Genomic DNA, 18638 nt, shown 5'->3' on the forward strand with positions numbered 1-18638 from the left:
AATACATAAAACCAACAATCTGGACTATTTGCAGATGTCTAAAGAATAACTGATAAACTAAAGTTACTATATAAAATAATATCAAGATTAAGATATAAGTTAAGGCAAAACAGTCCTTAACCAGCTGATTGTATTGTCTTTCTTTCAATTCCCAAGGAAGTTGATGAAGTCTTGTGATTAAAAGTCTCAAGTCCCTTTCTGATCAATGTTTGAGCTTCACTGTGCAGAATTTAACTCTAGAAGACACTCACAAACATTAATCTGCTGAGAGTTCACCTGAAATCTGGTGGTGATATTGAAAAGGTGATATTGAAAAGTTAAAAATGCACATTCACAGATTTTGTATTTATCAATGAAGGAGAAGAAGTGGAGGTGTTTTGATAACCTTTCAAGCAGTTTATTGAATGTTGAAACCACATCAGACACAAATTATTATTCCAAGCAGATAGTTTGTATGTCTTGAAAGGTGTCTGCATCTCTAAGGTGTCTGATTTTTTTTTTTGCAACTTTAATATTAATTCAACATGAACTGACCTCATAATTGTTTTTTTTTCTTTCAAAACTGCTGAAATTGGTTGAGGCAGTTCTTGTATATTTTTAATATTCTCTCAAGTATGACCATTTACCACAAAACATTTTAGTTTTGTTTTTCTGCCTTATGCATGAAAAACAACAATCTAACATGCACTAATTACATACATTAGGCTGCTGAGAATCCCTGACTATATGGCATGTATCTTTTTTTGAGTGATGGCTTAATGTTTCACTGTGTGTTTCTTAATGACACACAATGATTTGCTACATGAAAAAAGCAACAATATTCACTGTTATTTCTGTTTTTAGCAAGGCAGCAGCAAACATTACACCTTGTTGAGAAAAGTAATTATAGGACAATTGTGATTGCATGCTGCTGTGAAATGCAGCATTTACTCAGGTTTTTCTCAAAATTGAATTAACTCTGAGACACAGAATGTTTCCGCAGACAGTGTACCAGAGTGGAGCCTTCCATCAAAAACATGGTGTAACGTACAGTGTGAGTCCTTTGGCATATCTGTCTTATTTTTGACAAACAGAAAAAGAGTCATGACATGCATCGTTCCTCAAATTTTGTCAGAATGGCTGAAGACATCATGCATGACAGGCGGGCAGACAGACGAACACACTGGGGCCAGTTCATTGTGCTTCTCAGATTTCATTTTGCAGGACAAAAAAAATGTGACTTGTGAGGCTGAGAGCAATTCACTCTCATTTTGCTTATGTTGCCCCATTGTGTTCAGCATTCATGGTGGGAACAGTGTGGGACTGCTGGGGATGGAGGAGAGAAGCTCGAGAGGTGAGTACTTTATTGCCTAGAAACCAGGGCTGACTGACAGTATGAATACACATCGATCCTGTTTTCAAGGCTCCAAGTTGATTCTTCACTCATTTTTCTCTCGTCACCTCACTTTTTCTATCTTAGTTTTGTATTCATGTCTCTTTTATTATTATTCGATTTAGAGTCAATGTGAAATACGTGTGTCCTCTCACTCAAAAGGGAAGGACAGGAATCAAATGAAATATATATTTGTTTCATGGATACTTCTTGATTATAGTCATATTTTCTAGCTGAAGCCACTGTCCCTTATTTCCCCCTACCCCCCCTTGTTCCTACTCCCTCCCTCCTGGTTGTGCAGTAACAGGTTGTGTTTAGCTTCTCTGCTCCGTACTTCCTCGTCTGGCATGTCTGTTCTTTCAGTCCAGAGTCTAAAGTTCAGCCAGAGACAACAGGAGGGAAGCTTCACATCGCTCACTCTCAGCATTTCACAACACTTTGTTTTTTTCTCTTTTTTGCTAAGTCAAATACAAGCTTCCTCTGCACTGTAAAGAATGCTCGCCCCCGTGGTGTAGACATTTTGTAGTGTGACTAAATGATGAATGATCTAACTATAATTTGATGAGATTGTGTTAGATGATGCAAGGGAGAAGTGTATAATGATAATGCTTGTCTTACAGCTCATTATGGCGCTCTACAAATGATCCCTCCAGACACCCATGCTGCCTTTGAACTACTCCCACCCCAGGGTGACGTATTAGCAACCTGTCTGGAGTTGGCGTAGCCTTGGTAGAGGCCCCTGTATTTCAGGTATTTAATAAGCCCTACTGGGGCACAGGGATGAAGCTGGGAGCCCTGACTTGAGGACCCGACCCCCTTCAGGAACCTCCCTTCGCATACATAATCCATCCCTCATGTGACCCCTCCCCGAGTCCCTCAGACCATCTCCCATCATCCTTTCTCAAATGTCCTCCTCTTTAGCACATCTCTATAGTTTCCACCCCGCATTTCTATCCACACCCCCCCCCCCCCCCCTCCCCTCCCCCCACCTCCCTCACAGTGACTGTTTGCGCTCCGCGTTGCCTGCCTTCCTTCAACACATGCCAGGACTCCTGGGGCAACAGTTACACAGCCCAGGATGTCATTTGAAAAAATCTCCTCGGGACGTCATTATAAGGATCATCAGTGGGCCTTACGGCTGATGTTGCATTAGTGTTCCATCACACACAGAGCCTTCAAAATGCCTGTTAACTCACCAGCCCACTCATCAGGCAAATCAGAATTTTTCTCTACAATTGGTGTTCCATATTGATCTGTAATTAACAACTCTCATGTATCAGTGCTTTCTAGACCATTCGATGTGTAACCAGGTCTGTAATTTTAAGTGCAATTATACAGCATTGTACAGATTCACTAAATTAATGAAACAGCAGGTATGTCAAGATATGCTGACAGTGGAGAAAGTTTTACAGAGACTAAAACATGTTGCATTGGCTTCGATTGCCACAAGTTGCACAGACTTGATATTCCCACATTACTCCATTTTTAACCTTCTGTTGGTCAGCATTATGTCACATAATATTTTTCTGTATCGCATCTGTTCCACCACATTTACAGTTCCTTTTTTTGTTCCTCTTACGTCTCCTTATTATTAATAACACCAGTTTGAGTTCAAGTGTTGAATCAGGTACGGTTCAATTTTGTTCAAGTTCAGCTCTGGTTGTGGTATTTTTAGGTGGCTGTGCTTATGGGTATTGTAGTAGGTGTCATGGTAACCAGACAAAAAATATTTTTTGGAGGTTTAGTGATGATAGAAGTTGTGGCCTTTTTCTAACCCCTATGCAATAAAAATAGGGGTGAAATTGATTATTATACTGGTGTTAATACAGTTTTTAAAAAATGTTTTCAAATGTTAATCATAAGAGAGTGATACCTGAAATAATTTCTCATAACAAGAAGCACTTCTAAGAGTCTTTGTCAAAATGCTTAAAAAACACCTTTAAAGCAGCATTTAACCACCCACCTATAGCTGGTTTTGTAGCCTGCAATTATATCACTTTACTATTAACACCATGACTAGATCATCCCTCCTCTCCATCCATCCATACATCCATCCATCCATCCATCCATCTATTGAAACAATTCCCCTTCCTCTATTGGACAACTCCTATCCAGGCAGCCACAAATACACTTCTTAATTCACCCTTATACAATTACCCAGCCATCCCTCTATCCAGCCTATCCAACCCTGTTAATCTAGTCTTTCTTTCCCTCCATCCTTTTCAATCCATCGTCTCGTCTCCACCCAACCATTTTATCCTCCATTCATGGCAAACAGAAGACATACAGTATCTGAAGTGAAACAGAATGAATATTAAGTGGGTGGCAGTTGGACCTGGTTCACTGTACTACTGTAAATAGTCATGTATTTCCTCTCTGTCCTTCTCTCCCTCTTCATCATCTCTGACTCTGTCAATCACAGCTCTCTAGCCCTGTGATAAGCCTGCACCATGTAAAGCGGTATGAGCTCTATCAACCATGCAGATGAGTCCTGTTTCCTTTACCTTAATTAGAGCTCCCGGGGGACTGACTGCGGGCACTGAGCAACATCAGCATCAGCCTCTCATACCACAGAGATGCCTTTCATCCAGTCGGAAAATGCCTGGAGGAAAACTGTACAGTGGTTCGGGCACTGAACAGAATGCAGTTTAAAAGCAGTCATTATGAGGAAATGGTCCTGCATGTTGTTAAGGCCAGTCACTCAAACACCAGGTGGCAATTTCAGTGGCAGAAACAAAAAGCCAGCTGAAAAGAAATGAAATAGTTGTACTATTATTCATACAAAGTGATTACTCAATCAACAGAAAATGTACCTAAAACAATTTTGGTAAGCAGTTAATCTTTAAAGACAAATTTAAACCAAAAGGGACCAAAAAATCACTGGTTCCCATTTCTCAAACAGTGAATATCTGCTTTTTTTCTTGAACCTTTACTTGATGCTAGATTCATTTATTCAAAAAATAAAAACATAAAATTATATGTGTGTGTGTGTGTGTGTTTGTGTGTGTGTGTGTGTGTGTGTGTGTATATATGTATATATATATATATATATATACACACACACACACACACATATACATATGTCTATTTGGGTTAGACAAAACAAGCAATAACAATTTATCAATTTTTCAAACCTGCTTTCTGAAATCACAAAAACACAAAATAATGACATCATAAACTGGTAAATTGATTAATTGTATGCTTTGCAATATAACACACACACAATCAAATATCCATCCACCATATCAGATCCACATTTCTAATTTATAGTTTCAAAAATACTGATCTACCCTTAACATGCCAATATTTCATCATGAAAATAATAACATATCATAAAACATTTTATTAAATTGAATTAAACGTGTTTATGAAGTGTGATATTTACAGTAACTCTATGAATCTTAAATATTTGACATTTATATGAAATACAGTTTAAAACACTGACCAGGAAATATAACGATAAAATAATTAGCTCCAAAGTAATAATCACACGAGTAAACAACTACCTAGTAAATCTGACACTGTTAAAATAATGATGTTTTAATTTCTCCACATACACCTTCCTTCCGTCCCCTTTAAACGGGGAGGTGCTCCGGTGCTCACCCCCAGCCCGGGGCTCTCCGCCGCGCTGCGGGAGGGGTAGAGAGAGAGTTCGGGCTGACTGAGAGCGGACTCGTCGGAAACCTCCCCGGAGGGGCCCCGTGTAATTCGATGCATGCTGTTAAAGCTTAGACTATATTGTCTTCCCTTTGCTTATGAAGCCTCCACCCACCGGCCCACCCTACATTTAGCGGATCATGTGACTCGGGGTAAGTCATTTGCAAGTACAACAGTTCTCTGTGCGCTCCCATTCATTTCCTGAGAACTGCCTGAGCAGAGCAGCTGAGAGGCAGAAGGGGAGGGAGCTGCTCACTCACATACACTCACACACACACACACACACACACACATACACACACATACACACACACACACACACACACACACACATATACACGTACATACAAGCAGAGTGAGAGGAGAGAAGAGGAGAGGAGAGGGAGAGGAGGAGAGGAGACAGAGAGGACTGTAGAAAGGAAAACAGTCTCCTAGTCTCCACGGCTCTGCAGCTTCTGACAAGGTCTGTGCATTTTTCTCGTCCTGTTCCTCTGCTGGCTGCTGTGTGCTTCATTTGTCACGTTGCTGGGCTTTGTGCTTGTGTTCACTTGCATCTCGCTCAGCTGTCATTGCTCTGTCAAAGCAGATGACAACTCAGATCACCTCTGGCATTGTGTTTGGTGTCTGTCAGTGGAAGAAAACAAGAGACCCTGCATGCTGCTGACTGGACAAGTAACACATATTTCCAATTTAAATTCATAAGCTGTCATGACAAGAGTAAAAAAAAAAGTGACTATACACTGAGTGAGTGTGAGCACAACAGCATCCTGACTTTACCGTGCCGGTGATTCCTCACATTTGCTCATCTATCTTTCACTTATTTACCCTGAAAGCAACTTCAAAACACATCAGCTTATCGGTGTTGAGCTGTTGTAGAGCAGCAACATTAACTGAATGTCTTGGTGGGAATATGAGTGTGTGAACTGAGACAGCAGCCGCACCAAACTCTCTCTCTCTCTCTCTGCACTTCTTGCTGGTAAAAAGTTTGCTGCTTGTCAGAGTTTTGTGCATGTCTTAAGAGAGTTCAGTTTGTGTGTGTGTGCGCGTATTTGTGTAAGACATTGTGTGTGACACAGGCTTGTTTGCCCACTGTGGCAGCTTAGAGACAGAGAGACGAGGCTGTTAGCAATGGGTTAAACATTAGGAGGCTCGGGTAGCGGAGGAAGGACACTGGGGGGGAGGTGTTTGTGTGTGTGTGTGTGTGTGTGTGTGTGTGTGTGTGAGTGTGTGTGTGTGGGAGTGTTGCAGGGGTGGTGTCTTGGATGTCATCGGCAGCGCTCTCACTTCCAGGGTAATAGTCATTGGTATTGATGGGTAGCTGTCAGAGAGGCAGAGAGCCACCAGGCTGGGGAGAGTGGCCGGGGGCTGGCCCTTGGCTGTTATTTTCAATTACAAGGGACCGGGGCAGAGCTGACAGCAAAGGCATTTGTACATCCAGAGAGGAGGAGGAGGAGGAGGAGGAGGAGGAGGTGAGAGGAAGGGTGGGAGGGGAGCTAGAGAGCAGGAGGGAGGGAGAAAGGTGGGAGGTGGGAGGGGGGATGAGACTCTGGCCTCTGCTCCTGGGTTTGATGTGGAAACTGAGCACTGACCTCTGTGACTTTACCCCTGCGTTGTGGAGAGGCCCTGCCTCGCCTGTAACTGTGTGACAGCCGTAGGGTGTGTGTGTGTTTTAGTGAGAGTTTCATCAAAAAAAAGACGAAGGGAGTCGGGTTATATTTATGTGTCTGTGTGTGTGCGTGTGTGTTTGTCTGTGTGTGTGTGTGTGTGAGACCCCCTGCAGCTCATAGATGTTCAGCGAGTGAGACTGGTGCCCATTTAAACTCTCACTTCAATCCATTTGCAAAGGAGCCTTCTCCCTGTGCATGAATAGTCAGGCTGATATTACCACACATGCAGAGTAGACGCTCAACACTGTGCATGAATAAGTGGCACTCAAAGAGTGCAAATATTCCCTGATTTTGGAGGCCAAATCAGAGTCAGTGAAAGTCACGTGATTGCCTGAAAATAATATCATAATTCTGCAATTCTGTAATGTTATTTGCCACAACATTAGACCACATCCAAAGCATTGTAGTCTGCAGAAGACTGTGTAGTCGCTACACGTCCAAACAAATCTTCAATAATGAATTCTCAAACTGACCTGACTCTTCTGAACCATTACTATCACTGTCCGAATCAGTAGCTCCCCTCAGAGCTCCCTTGTCAGCTCAGCAGTGGTACACAGTACATAACTTCCTTGTTAAAAAGATTATTAAAAGACTGAAATCCTCGGACACAATCATGATGTAATAACTCCAAGTTGGCTGCTTAACTGTTACACTTACAAACTGAATGTAACAGACTGAACCAGCAACTGAAGACAGTCAGAATCAGCGTGAAGTGTTCACTTACAGATGTACACACTGAACTGCATTTGAGCGGTGATGCAATTGGTTGGAAAAAAAAGAAAACAAACCGTTTCAACTGAACGATACGATTTGAATCATTGAAATGATTCATTATTTCCACCTCTGGCCGTCTATCATCTCACAGCATTTTCCGTGTAGTTGTTTTAAGCCGTCTTTTTCAGTTGTTTGGTTAGGCGTCTTAAGCTGAAACGAAACAAAACAAATCATCAGCTGTTACTCTTTCCTCCAGTGATTTCTACTTCTCAAGTGTGGGCTTCAGCTTGAGATGGTGATATTAGTTTTTCGTATAGTCTCCTGCTTGTTGCTGCTGTATATTAATAAATGGACACCTTGCAATTAAAATGTATTAGATAAAAAAAAAAAATCATACCAGCATCATCATGTTGCGGGAGCTATACACCCCTGGTTGTAATCACCCCCACAACCGCATCAAGCCTCTGCTGTCACTCGGATTCCTTCAATGCTTCAACCCCCCCTTCATCCCTGACACGGTCTAAGAGCTCATGATAGTGATCACCGCAGGTTGGGTGGGTGGGGGGGGGGACTCAATTAAAAAGCCAATCACCAACGGATAGACTTTATCTGTCGGTCAACACCACTCTGCCCTGCACATTTAATTGCCCCGCAGGATTCCCCCACTGAAGGCATCATCTGTCTGCCACAGATCACAGCACATAAATTGGGTGCGTGTTGACAGATTGAATCTTTCAGTTAAGAGGAGCGGTGCTCTAGTATGTGCATTCTACCAACATGTAGCCTTCCCAGCTTATTCAGGGAGATGTGAAATTCCCTGTATTCCCCCTAATCAGCTGGGTTAACTGCCGGCATATTGACCGAGTGCTGTATCATTGATCCGGGTGGGTGTTATGGAGTGTATCGTCATCGATTGCAGATAGACTGCAGTGCATGGTACTGGCTGGATTCATTTGGCCTCCCTGACTGGAAGCCAAGTCCAAAGGGGAGTGAGGCAGATTAGAGATGTGCTCAGGATGCATTGTGGGATATCCTGTGGGCTCTGGTCACAGAGGTGGCGTTCTGTCTCCAGAGCTGTCAAACCCGGACATTCAGCCACAGGAGACTACCATATGTAAAGACTGTAAAACACACAGAGTTGCTCACACTCACCCCCTCCACTCACATACTTACAATAGACATAGTAGTCATGTCAAGGGCGTACAATGCGTGAGACATACTGTACTTAAATAGATGACTAAGTATATTGATAGATGTGGTCATGTATGTTGCAAAGTGAATTGAGAAAAAGTTCATGGAGTTTGAGGCTTTAACATCCAAAACATCTGTAGTTATTTTTCTGTTGTTTCATTTTTTAAATAGTAAGACATGCAATGGTTATTAGCTTGTTAGGCCTCCTGTGTGTGAAATAAGACAAATATTTTGAGGTGATGGCTGTGGACTGAACTCCCCGTGCTGTTATTTCATCATGTCAGGCGATGACAAAATGTTCTCTCCCTTTGCGTTTTCTCTTGTGGATTCAACCTTTGACCCCCAGTGTCCAACCCACATTTGTTTACCAAAATTGAGTAAAGGGTGTACATGGAGTGCTAGAGCAGTTGAGTATTTGTGACTGAGGGAGAGAGAGAGAGAGAGAGAGCACGGAAAGTGTTGTGCAACAGCCAATGAGTGATTTTGATAGCCTAAACACTGAAGTAAAACAGAAAGAATTACAATCTAGCATGGGTGATTACAGCTTGTCAAACATCAATGTAAGTATCTCTGGTTTTGAATTTTTGAATTTTTATTGCACTGCTCTTTTGAATACTCATAAAGTGCCTGTTATTGTTAAAGCCACTCTAGAATGGCCGGACACATTTTTGAATAGTAAGAGTAACTGTCATCAGACAATAAACAGACTTAAGACAAGGAGGATTTGAAGATTATGTTGGCTCACTTGAAGATTTTTGTTATTTTTGTTATTTTTTTGTTCTTGTAATGACGCCATCTCTAGAGTTGCACACTCAGTGCTTACTGGAAGTGAGTCATTTAGGAGTGAGTGCCCCCAGACTCTGATTTAAGGTTGCTTCCACATGTTTCCATTGCTAGGATGGAAAGGTATGTCAACGGAAGGCTTGTCTATCGGTGGTGACGTTTTCCCATTTCAACCTATTTTACTTACAAATATGGTTTGTTAACAGAAGGAAGTAGAAAGGGAAGGAAGCCACGACAAGAAAATAGAACTGCTGGGTTTTTTTAAACCACATTTTGAGCTGGTTTTATAGAAGAAGTTCTTTTGGGATCTGTACCTCTCCAGCCTTGGTGCAGATGGTTTCAGCAGACGCTTGAGCCCGCTTGAGGATGCTGAACGGATTACTGTGAACTTTGTTTCCAATTTTACTGTAGGTCAACTGTAAAGAGAGGAAATTATGTAAACAACATGTGGAATCCATTTAGGGGCCTGTGGCATTCCGCAAGCTTTTTGGCTTTGACACAACCGAATGTAAGTTCACGCTATGGACCATAACTCTTGTTGAGTAGCTGCTTCAACCAGGTATCAGCATGGCACAGCATCGGCTCGAAAAGAGAGGAAAAATAATCCAAGTGATGGTGTGAGTAGATGAGTAATAGAGGTAAACACAGCTGCTGGCTTTTATTGAGTGGTGTTGGAGAGCTGGAATGGGTCAAACCAAGGGGAAAAACTCAGTGAGCGAAAATAACTGTGCGCACATTTGATGTAATGAGTGTCAGTGTGCTGGAATGTTTTGGTTGGTCCGTTATTGTCTGTTTCCATGTGCCGTGTGTTGAGGTGGATTTGCGTTGTGTCAGCATAAAGTGAGGTTATATAGGATAGGCACTTCGTGATGCTGCATCAAGAGGCTCTGCAACATATTAAACACTTAAAGAAATGCATGTGCACTTGTGTGTATGATGCCTCTGTCTGTATCACAAGAGACAGCCAATGGGAAAAAGAGGGCAGAAGGAGAGAAGTGGAAAAAAAATGACTATGTGTTGAAGTCTTTGAGCTGATATTTTTTCTGCAAGAGTTGTTTACAGTGACTATTGTAGATGAGTCAGTGTATTGGTGCCCATGCATTCCTGCATTGTACAGTAATTGTAAAACATCTAGGTCGATCTTTGAGTGCATGTGAGTGCACATGTGCTGTGATGCATACAGTAGACAAGCTATTGTGAATATGTACACAGTGCATATGTTGGGGGAAGGGGGATCACTTGCACACACATTCAGACATATAGTACATGCTCTATCAGAGCCTAAGGGGATAAAAGGCAGTAGCCTACTCTAAGAAGCCCCCATTAGGGCAGGAGAGGAAGCTAGAGAGGATATGTGGGTGGTTGGTGGTGGTGAGAAGGATGCAGGTTATTGTGAGGATGCTAATCTAATGAATCCCACGTCTCGGTTAGGGTAGGAGATCAGAGCTGTCTTTCACTCTGACCCCCTGCTTCAGTATGTTAAAACGCAGCTGTAGTATAACCTTTGCATGAGATGAGCAAGGACTTACCATGATTCACTTGCTCATACCTTAGAAACATGTTCTCTTGGGGATTTATAGTAATGTTATATATATATATCGTATTTTCTGTTTTTCTGTGTTTTCCTCGTGCTGTGGCTGTACTAGCATTCATATGAAAATATTCACCAGATTTACAGTATTTTATTTACTGTGAATTCTGTAAAGGACTGTGCCTATGATGCACCTCTGTCAGCTTTAGGTGATTATAAAGTACTACAGAGTGGTCAACTCAGGACCTGTATGCCGAGAGTAAATAAGAGGTAGGAACAGAGTCACTGAGGGCAGTTTCTATTGATCCACCTCTTTCTCTCTATCTCCCTCTCTCTTACGTACTGGTGGTAACCTCTTGCTCTCTATCTCGCGCTCTCTCTCTCGCATTCATACAGTGAAGCTGTACAGCGTTTAATCCTGACAACAAACAATCGAAGAATATTGCAGTATCTTTCTGAGAAGTTGTGCCAATCACTCCACACATGTGTCCCGGTCTGCTCGACTCCTCCCCTCCCCACCCCCTCCTCCTCTGTGGTACAAGTGAGGTTTTTGTGTCAGAGGCTATTTTAGATGCACAGCCACTGACCCTACTGCATTTACTGAGGTGAGTGAGCAAGTGTGTGAAGGGTGTTCTAGAGAGGTCACCCGATTATGTTGAAACAAGAAGACCTCGTGGTGTATTGACTCTTTCGGGGCCATTTTTTCTTTTTTGGCATCTTTTATTTGGGCTTCTTAAGCGCCAAATTCCATCCAGCAGTATATTTTTAACTAACCCTTTCTCACGATTACATCAAAATGATCTTCAATTGGAAATAAAATGTTGAGAATAGTGTCACAAATTGCTTTGACTTCTAAGTCAGAGCTCACTTGAGTAATGCCACCTCACTTTAGAGCTGTCACGGTCACAGCTTGTTTAGCTGTTTCTCTGCTGCATTTGAGGCACATGATGCAAGAGGATGTCAGAGTCTTCTGTTTACCTCTCTGTGGAGCAGGAGGAGTGTGTGTGTGCATTTTTGGGTTTTGTGTGCATACTGTAGGTGTGTGTGGGCGGCTTCTTGTGTTGAATGGGCATCTATATTCTTTGAGGAGCTATTGAGAGACAGAGTTCTATGTGTGTGTGTGTGTGTTTATGTGTAAATATGTGTTTTTTAGATAGACATGGTTCATTGTGGGTGCAGGCAGAGGTCACTAGGTTTGTGTTTGTGTGTGTATATGTGGTTGCCAGATTGTAGAACACAGCCGGGGCTCAGGAAGTCAGCTTTATGAGAAGTGCATTTGACACACAGACAGAGAGACAGACAAACCAAACAGCGACCGACTCTTCTTTTCGTTTTGAGTGTTACCTCTCGAAATAAATAGCCTCTTCATTTCTCACAGTTTCACAAGACCTGAAAAGGGACGGAGGTGGTATTGGCGGAGGAGGGGAGCTTTCACACAGACAAAAAGTCACTGAAAAAATGATCAAATTTACAAATTGATTTGCCTTCTTCTTTTAAAACGGTAATAAATTACAAAGAAGTTCAGGTGCTGAGTTCTTATCATTAAATCTCAACACTTGTAAAGACTCCAGAGACCTATCTGGTATCACTGCTGGCACTGCAGTTCACTGTCACCTAACTAGTTTAAATTAATGTGTTTGGGCTGACTTTTACAGTGTATGCCAATGCCAATGCCACTATGTGAGATTTTCTCATTGTTGTTGGTGTGTTTCTGCCTGCTGTTTGAGGATCTTTTATTACAAACTGTACATTTGTTTTCTTGTGAAAACATACTGACACCTTTGCGGTTCTGCTGTATGTAGTGTCCACTCAGCAAAGTGTTCCTACACATTATTTTCATGTGTGTGTATAAGTGTGTTTGCTGGAGAAGGCAGTGGACTTGAGCTGCATCTGGCGACCTCATCCCCCTCATCCTGACAGGATTACTGACACAGGATCCCCCTGCCCCTGGCAGAAATAGCAAGGACCCAAGGGCAGTCCACCAGAATATGGGAACTTCCGTGGGCCTTGCTTGTGCGTTGTGTGTGTGTGTGTGTGTGTGTGTGTGTGTGTGTGTGTGTGTGTGTGTGTGTGTGTGTGTGTGTGTGTATTTACATGGGTATCAACTCTCTATAAATGGAGCTAGTTTCCTCCCAGGTGCTGAGCTCCAATGGCTCAGGCACTAAGAACATGGGTCCACTGCTCTCTCTCTCTCTCTCTCTCTCTCTCTCTCTCTCTCTCTCTCTCTCTCTCTCTCTCTCTCTCTCTCCCTCTCTCTCTCTCTTTCTCTTTCTCTCTCTCTCTCTCTCTCTCTCTCTCTCTCTCTCTGCTCGCTCGCTCTCGCTCTCTCTCTCTCTCTCTCTTCGATCATTGCTTCCGCTATTGTGGGAATTTATATTAGAATGTATAAAAAGGCACATTTTGTATTGTATATGTACAGGAACTTACATAATAAGGTCATTGTGTAGGGATAAAATAAAAAAAACGAAAACAAAACTGGCAGACCACAATGTTGCTGAGCCCATTTCCATGTGCAGATACTGTATCAGATCGCATGAATCCTTAACGTTACGTTAAATAACCTACTGTCAACTAGTATTAAATTCAAAACTTTAAACAATAGTCGACAATCTGTGGAAAATAGTCCCACAGTGTTTTTGTTTTTCAAAAGTGGGTCACGACCATTCTTTTATTCAGGTTATTGAAGCTAGGTTTCCTCTCCATGGTGCTTGATTTGTATTGTGGTCTACCGATCAATCAAATCAATAATCACCCTTTGCCATTTCCATTCAGCCTGTGCAAATGGTTTTAGTGTCCCATGCTTGTCTCATTTTATTCTCCTCTGTGCCTTTGGTTTAATAAGTACTTATTTTTTTCCTGTGCGTAACATTTTTTGAGAAGGATTTCGTTGATAATATCCGCCCTCACAACCAGCTTTAAGACTGGTCATGGCCTATCCATTAAGTGATGAGTCAGTGTGAGCGTCAGTACCGGTTTCTCTTGTTGGCTTTTTAAATAAAATGATCCTTTATTATGTGTTTATCTTGTCGCTGAGTCTTGTGACGTCAAGAGACCTTTTCTCGAATTGCAGGCTACATGTCTGAGTGCAAGAGGGAGCTCAGTCATTCATATATGCCACATCAAATTCAACAGAAAATGAAGCCCAAATAGAATCAGACGGATAGAGGATGACATTCAGTTTAAATTGATCGGACCTGATAAGCTCACCAGGTTGGGTCGTATGTCCCAGTGATGAAAACATCCAACACGTGAGATGTGTATTCTAGCTAATAATAGTTGTGTTCATGAAGAGAGCTGTGTTTTCCCTCTGTGGAACTGATTTATTCCCGGAGGAAAAGGGCAGGATGTTTTGAGGTAAAGTGCATCAGTTGAGTGCATCTCTAAGGGGTTTTTAACCCTAAAGGGAACTTTTTCCCTCATTCTTTTTCAAAGGGTGGTGCACATAAACAGTGGTTTGATGCCATTGTGCTTATCAGGGTTTAGAGAAGTCCATGCTTCTATGAGCAGGGAGGTAGCAGCACTCTGTTCTCTTGAGCCCTGTTCAAAAATGTCCCAGAAGCATCCAAAAGACTTTGCTTGCTGCTCCTGCCAAGGAAAATACGGCTTATGAAATGGAAATTCTGAGACCATTCACAGAGTGCCAGGAATGATTCGAAAAAACGTCTATGTCCATCTCAGTACATCAAGGAGTGAAGTCTTAGTGAAACAACACATCTCACCTTGCTCACAGAAAAATAACACTCTCTCTCTCTCTCTCTCTCTCTCTCAAACACACACACAAACACACACACACACACACACACACACACACACACACACACACACACACACACACACACACACACACACACACACACACACACACACACACACACACACACACACACAGTACTGACACTTTGTTTACCTGGTATGTGCTGTTTGGGGTTAGATAGCCTTTAAAGGGGAACTCCACTGATTCCTTACATAAAGGTCAATTTACTCATCATGGTTAGGCCTACTCAGCCTGTGAAAGCAGTTGTATCTTGTCTTCTGTGCTTTTGGAAGAAGCTTTGTCAAGTCTGACAAAATAAATCTCACCAGAGATTGGATATAAATTTATAATTTAAAGTCTGTGTTACATATTTGGGGCACTACTTTGAAAGACATGCACCTATTTCAGGCATGAAGTGTCTAACAATAAATAGTATTAGTTGCATTTGGGGTTAAGATTGTTGACATAGGATCTAAAATGATTTGAGTTAACCCATAGTAAGGACAAAAAATCTGAATATCTCAGTCTCTGCTGCTTTAAATTCAACCATTCTTTTTTAACGTCTGTCTCTTGTGAGCACAGACCTTTATAGTGCAAAACAAGCTTGCTAGAGTTCATCTTTAAAAGATTTAAGCACTAACATTTAGGGATTTTTAGAGTTCACTTTAAGTTTTTGTGTAAAAGATTTTTGCTTACAACTCCTAAAGAGTAACTCCACGTTAATACTTGTGTGGTTGAAAACCAATGCTGCACTCACCTCTGTGGGTTGATGGTTTATTTTGCACACCAAGTGCCATTACTTTCCTGGGTGCAGTCACTCTTTGAGAAGTAACTCTGCAGGGAATGAATGGGCTCTCAGGAGCAGAATAAGGTAAAAGGAAAAGGATGAGGTCATGAACACGCACAGCTTAATATGAAGCAGACTGAGATTGAGATTGAAAATCAGCTGTGATTCAGCTGTGGCTAAATTGCTTTAAATAATACAACAACAATATATTTTCTTCACAAAACATATAAACGTTTATTTCCTCCAAAAGTCTCATGCTTTGTGTGTACCTGTCTGATGAGTATGTGGTAAACGTACTCAGATTGTTCTTCTTTTCTAAAAGTTGCTTTGCTGAGCGACTGAAAAGAGAGGAAGTGGAGGAGTGTGCTGGTGGGCTAGCAGTTGTAGGCTGGTTATCAGGCCAATGTGTCACATTGGGGTGTCTAGGGGCACAGAAGAGGGAAGTGAGCCACAGTAAAGAGTCCAGCGGCACACAATAACAGGCAAAACACAGGAAATACCCATTTCACGTCACCTACAGCTCTGTTCTCTTTATGCATTTGCACTAGCTAATCATTTGTTCCGGCAACACATTGTTTTAAAATGTTTTTACTTTCTTTTTTCCCTCTCTTGCATTCCTTTTTTCTTTCTCTCCTCTCTTCAGTAGAGGACCGGGTGGGAGGGGGGTCTGTTGGCATTCTTGCACCGTGTGCTTTGCGCTCGACCGGGCCTTGGCTCCAGTCCATATCCCCTCTCTACCCTCTCTCTCTCGCTTCTCTGACTCCCGCCCCTCCTCTCCTCCACACTGAACACCCCCCCCCCCCTTCCTCAACCTCTTCAACTCCCCTTGGTTGCTTCCCTAACCACTGCTCCTGCCAGGAACTCTGTGCTCTTCAACAAGGCCCCCCTGCATGCCCCCCCCTTCCCCACACTCACTTCTCTTGCTATCACCTTCCTTAATCCTTCCTCATGTATCTCCCATAATTCACTGCCTGCTTCCCTTCCCCTCAACCTTTTTCATCTCTCTTCTATCCCAGCCCGTGGCAGCAGGTCCAGCCTCTGTGACACAGATGCACCCAGTTGCTCTGGGCGCTCGACATGGGAACAAAGCTTTGGCGGGGCCCGTCTGTTGCAGTCTGTTTCAGGGTGTGTGGTGTACGTACATGTGTGAGCATGCGTGCAAGTAAATGCACATGAGAGAGAAAGAGAGATGAGAGGTAAAGCAGAGATAATACACTCACAGCCAGATTCTAAATCTGGTTTCATGAGTTTATTCATGCTTAACTTTCACCTAAACAAATAGTGTTTCATTGCTTTGAGAGTGAAAATCAACAGACAGTATTTAGCAGGATCTATCTTCACACTTGCATGTGCTGAAGAAGAACATGGATTCACAGTGATGTACACCACCCACTCAACCAACACACACCTTTGAGCTATTCTTCCAATCAAAGTACTTCCTACTTAAACCTCAGTACTACACAATGAACGTTTACTTACAGAATTCGATTTTATTTCATCCACACAGTTGTCTGTGTGCTGGTAGCAAAGACAAGCCAAAGGGCATGACAAGACTATTGCAAATGGATTTGGTAGTCTTGTTAGATTTTTAATTTTTTTTTTAACACATTTTCATTTTGAAATATTTTGGCTTTGCGTGGACATGTGCATGTGTGGAGTGTGAGTGGATGATGTCACTGGTATATGCCGTCTCAGAATATCAGAGGTTTTCTCGAGTGGTTTGTCACCTCTAATTGATTCAGCTAGTCTGTTCAGGCTTGGCTTGGCTGGGCTTTATCCTTCCACACCAGCTAGTTGATATTGCCTCCGTCAGCACAGCGCCGATAGTCATCAGGGAACTGGGTGATAGTGGACCTGAGGTCATAGATACAGATATGTGGTGGGAGTTTCAGTTAATACTCAGAAATGCATTAACCAACACACAAATAAGTTCTAACAGAAAAGCGTAGAGGGCAGCAGACAGAAATTTGTATATTTGGAGCATTTTAGCTGCTAGATCTGTCCTCAATTTTCATCTGCTCCCTTTACCTTTTTTTTTTTTTTTCTGAGGGATTTTGGTGGGGACTGGACTGGAGGGTGGGTATGACGGAGAAATGAGATGCCTTAACACGCTGCTGCCCTCCTCCCTCCATCCAACTCCCCCACACACCTGGGATGGCTATTTCATTTCAGAGTGCAGCAAATGGAAAGGTGATCTTAATCTACCCTGTTTCCCTCTAACCCTCCCTCCCTCTCTCCATCTCCCACACACAGAGTCTCACACTGCTGATGGACAGCACACTGCAGGTTGCCACTAGCAGACCTTATTTTGTGATGGAGAACGCTAAATACATATTGGTTTATTACCTTGAACACATTATTTTTCATTTCAAACTCAGTCTCTGCTCATATTGTAATCTTTTTGGTTTCTGATCCTCAAGTATCAACTAGTACACTATTCTTTCATGGGAGCAAAAGCAGTTGACTTCGATGTAGGTATTTTGACCTCCTCGATACACTCTGTTAGGTCATTACTATGTGTTAGGTCTCTCGCTGTTGTTAGCTCTTTGGTCATTACACTCACAAGCAGAGGTCTGCACTGGCCATTGATTTCCTATGAATAGCCTGCTGCAGGCCAGTTCATTAGGAAGGTGCTCACAAACCACTGGATTAACTGGACTGTAGACACACTGGGAAACATGTTCCAGAAATGACACATTCCAGAAATGCACAGTTCTCACTGTGCCATGCTGTGCACAATTCAAGTTATTTCGATTTTTTCGGACTAATAGGAGTGTGCTCAATATGCATAGAGGATGAAAAAGTTTGGATGAGATAAACTTTTTTGAGGCTTGTGTTCAAAACAGAGAAGTGAACTTTACCCCTTGGGAAAATCAAGACTTTATCTGAAATGTCTGGAAAATAGATTATTTTTCCTCTGAGGAGGAGAAACGGCATCTTGCAGAATGATGGTCATCCTGAGGAAAACAAACCGTCTCTCTTAGTGCACTCTTCTCTCTTCTTCTCCTCAACACATGGCTCGAGGCTGGACTGAGGCTGCAGCTCCACCCGCCCAACCGTTGCTATGGCAACGCTATCTGGGCCTACCAAGACCTGAAGCCGAAGGACATCCTGGACAACAATACAATAGCAGCACAGCCAGGGTACCTGAGGGACTTAGACCTGAGAGGCGAGATCTGGGG

The 18638-nt window shown here is 42.5% G+C and overlaps 1 protein-coding gene across 5 annotated transcripts in view; it reads left to right on the top strand.

The window, feature by feature from the left end:
* The first annotated feature begins 4997 nt into the window (after positions 1-4997).
* Positions 4998-18638, top strand: part of klf12b (Kruppel-like factor 12b) — a 41700-nt gene continuing 28059 nt past the window's right edge. The window contains exon 1 of one of the 5 annotated variants that reach the window (XM_053328117.1): positions 4998-5181. In XM_053328117.1, coding sequence (XP_053184092.1) covers positions 5088-5181 — 94 coding nt within the window. In that variant the 5' untranslated portion in view covers positions 4998-5087. Of the gene's footprint in view, positions 5182-5260; positions 5493-9032; positions 9162-17037; positions 17647-17894; positions 17928-18638 lie in introns of those variants that run through there. The other 4 variants (XM_053328118.1, XM_053328119.1, XM_053328116.1 and 1 more) reach the window with 4 other exon arrangements.

Source organism: Scomber japonicus, chromosome 11, assembly GCF_027409825.1.
Source record: "Scomber japonicus isolate fScoJap1 chromosome 11, fScoJap1.pri, whole genome shotgun sequence".
NCBI lineage: Eukaryota > Metazoa > Chordata > Actinopteri > Scombriformes > Scombridae > Scomber > Scomber japonicus.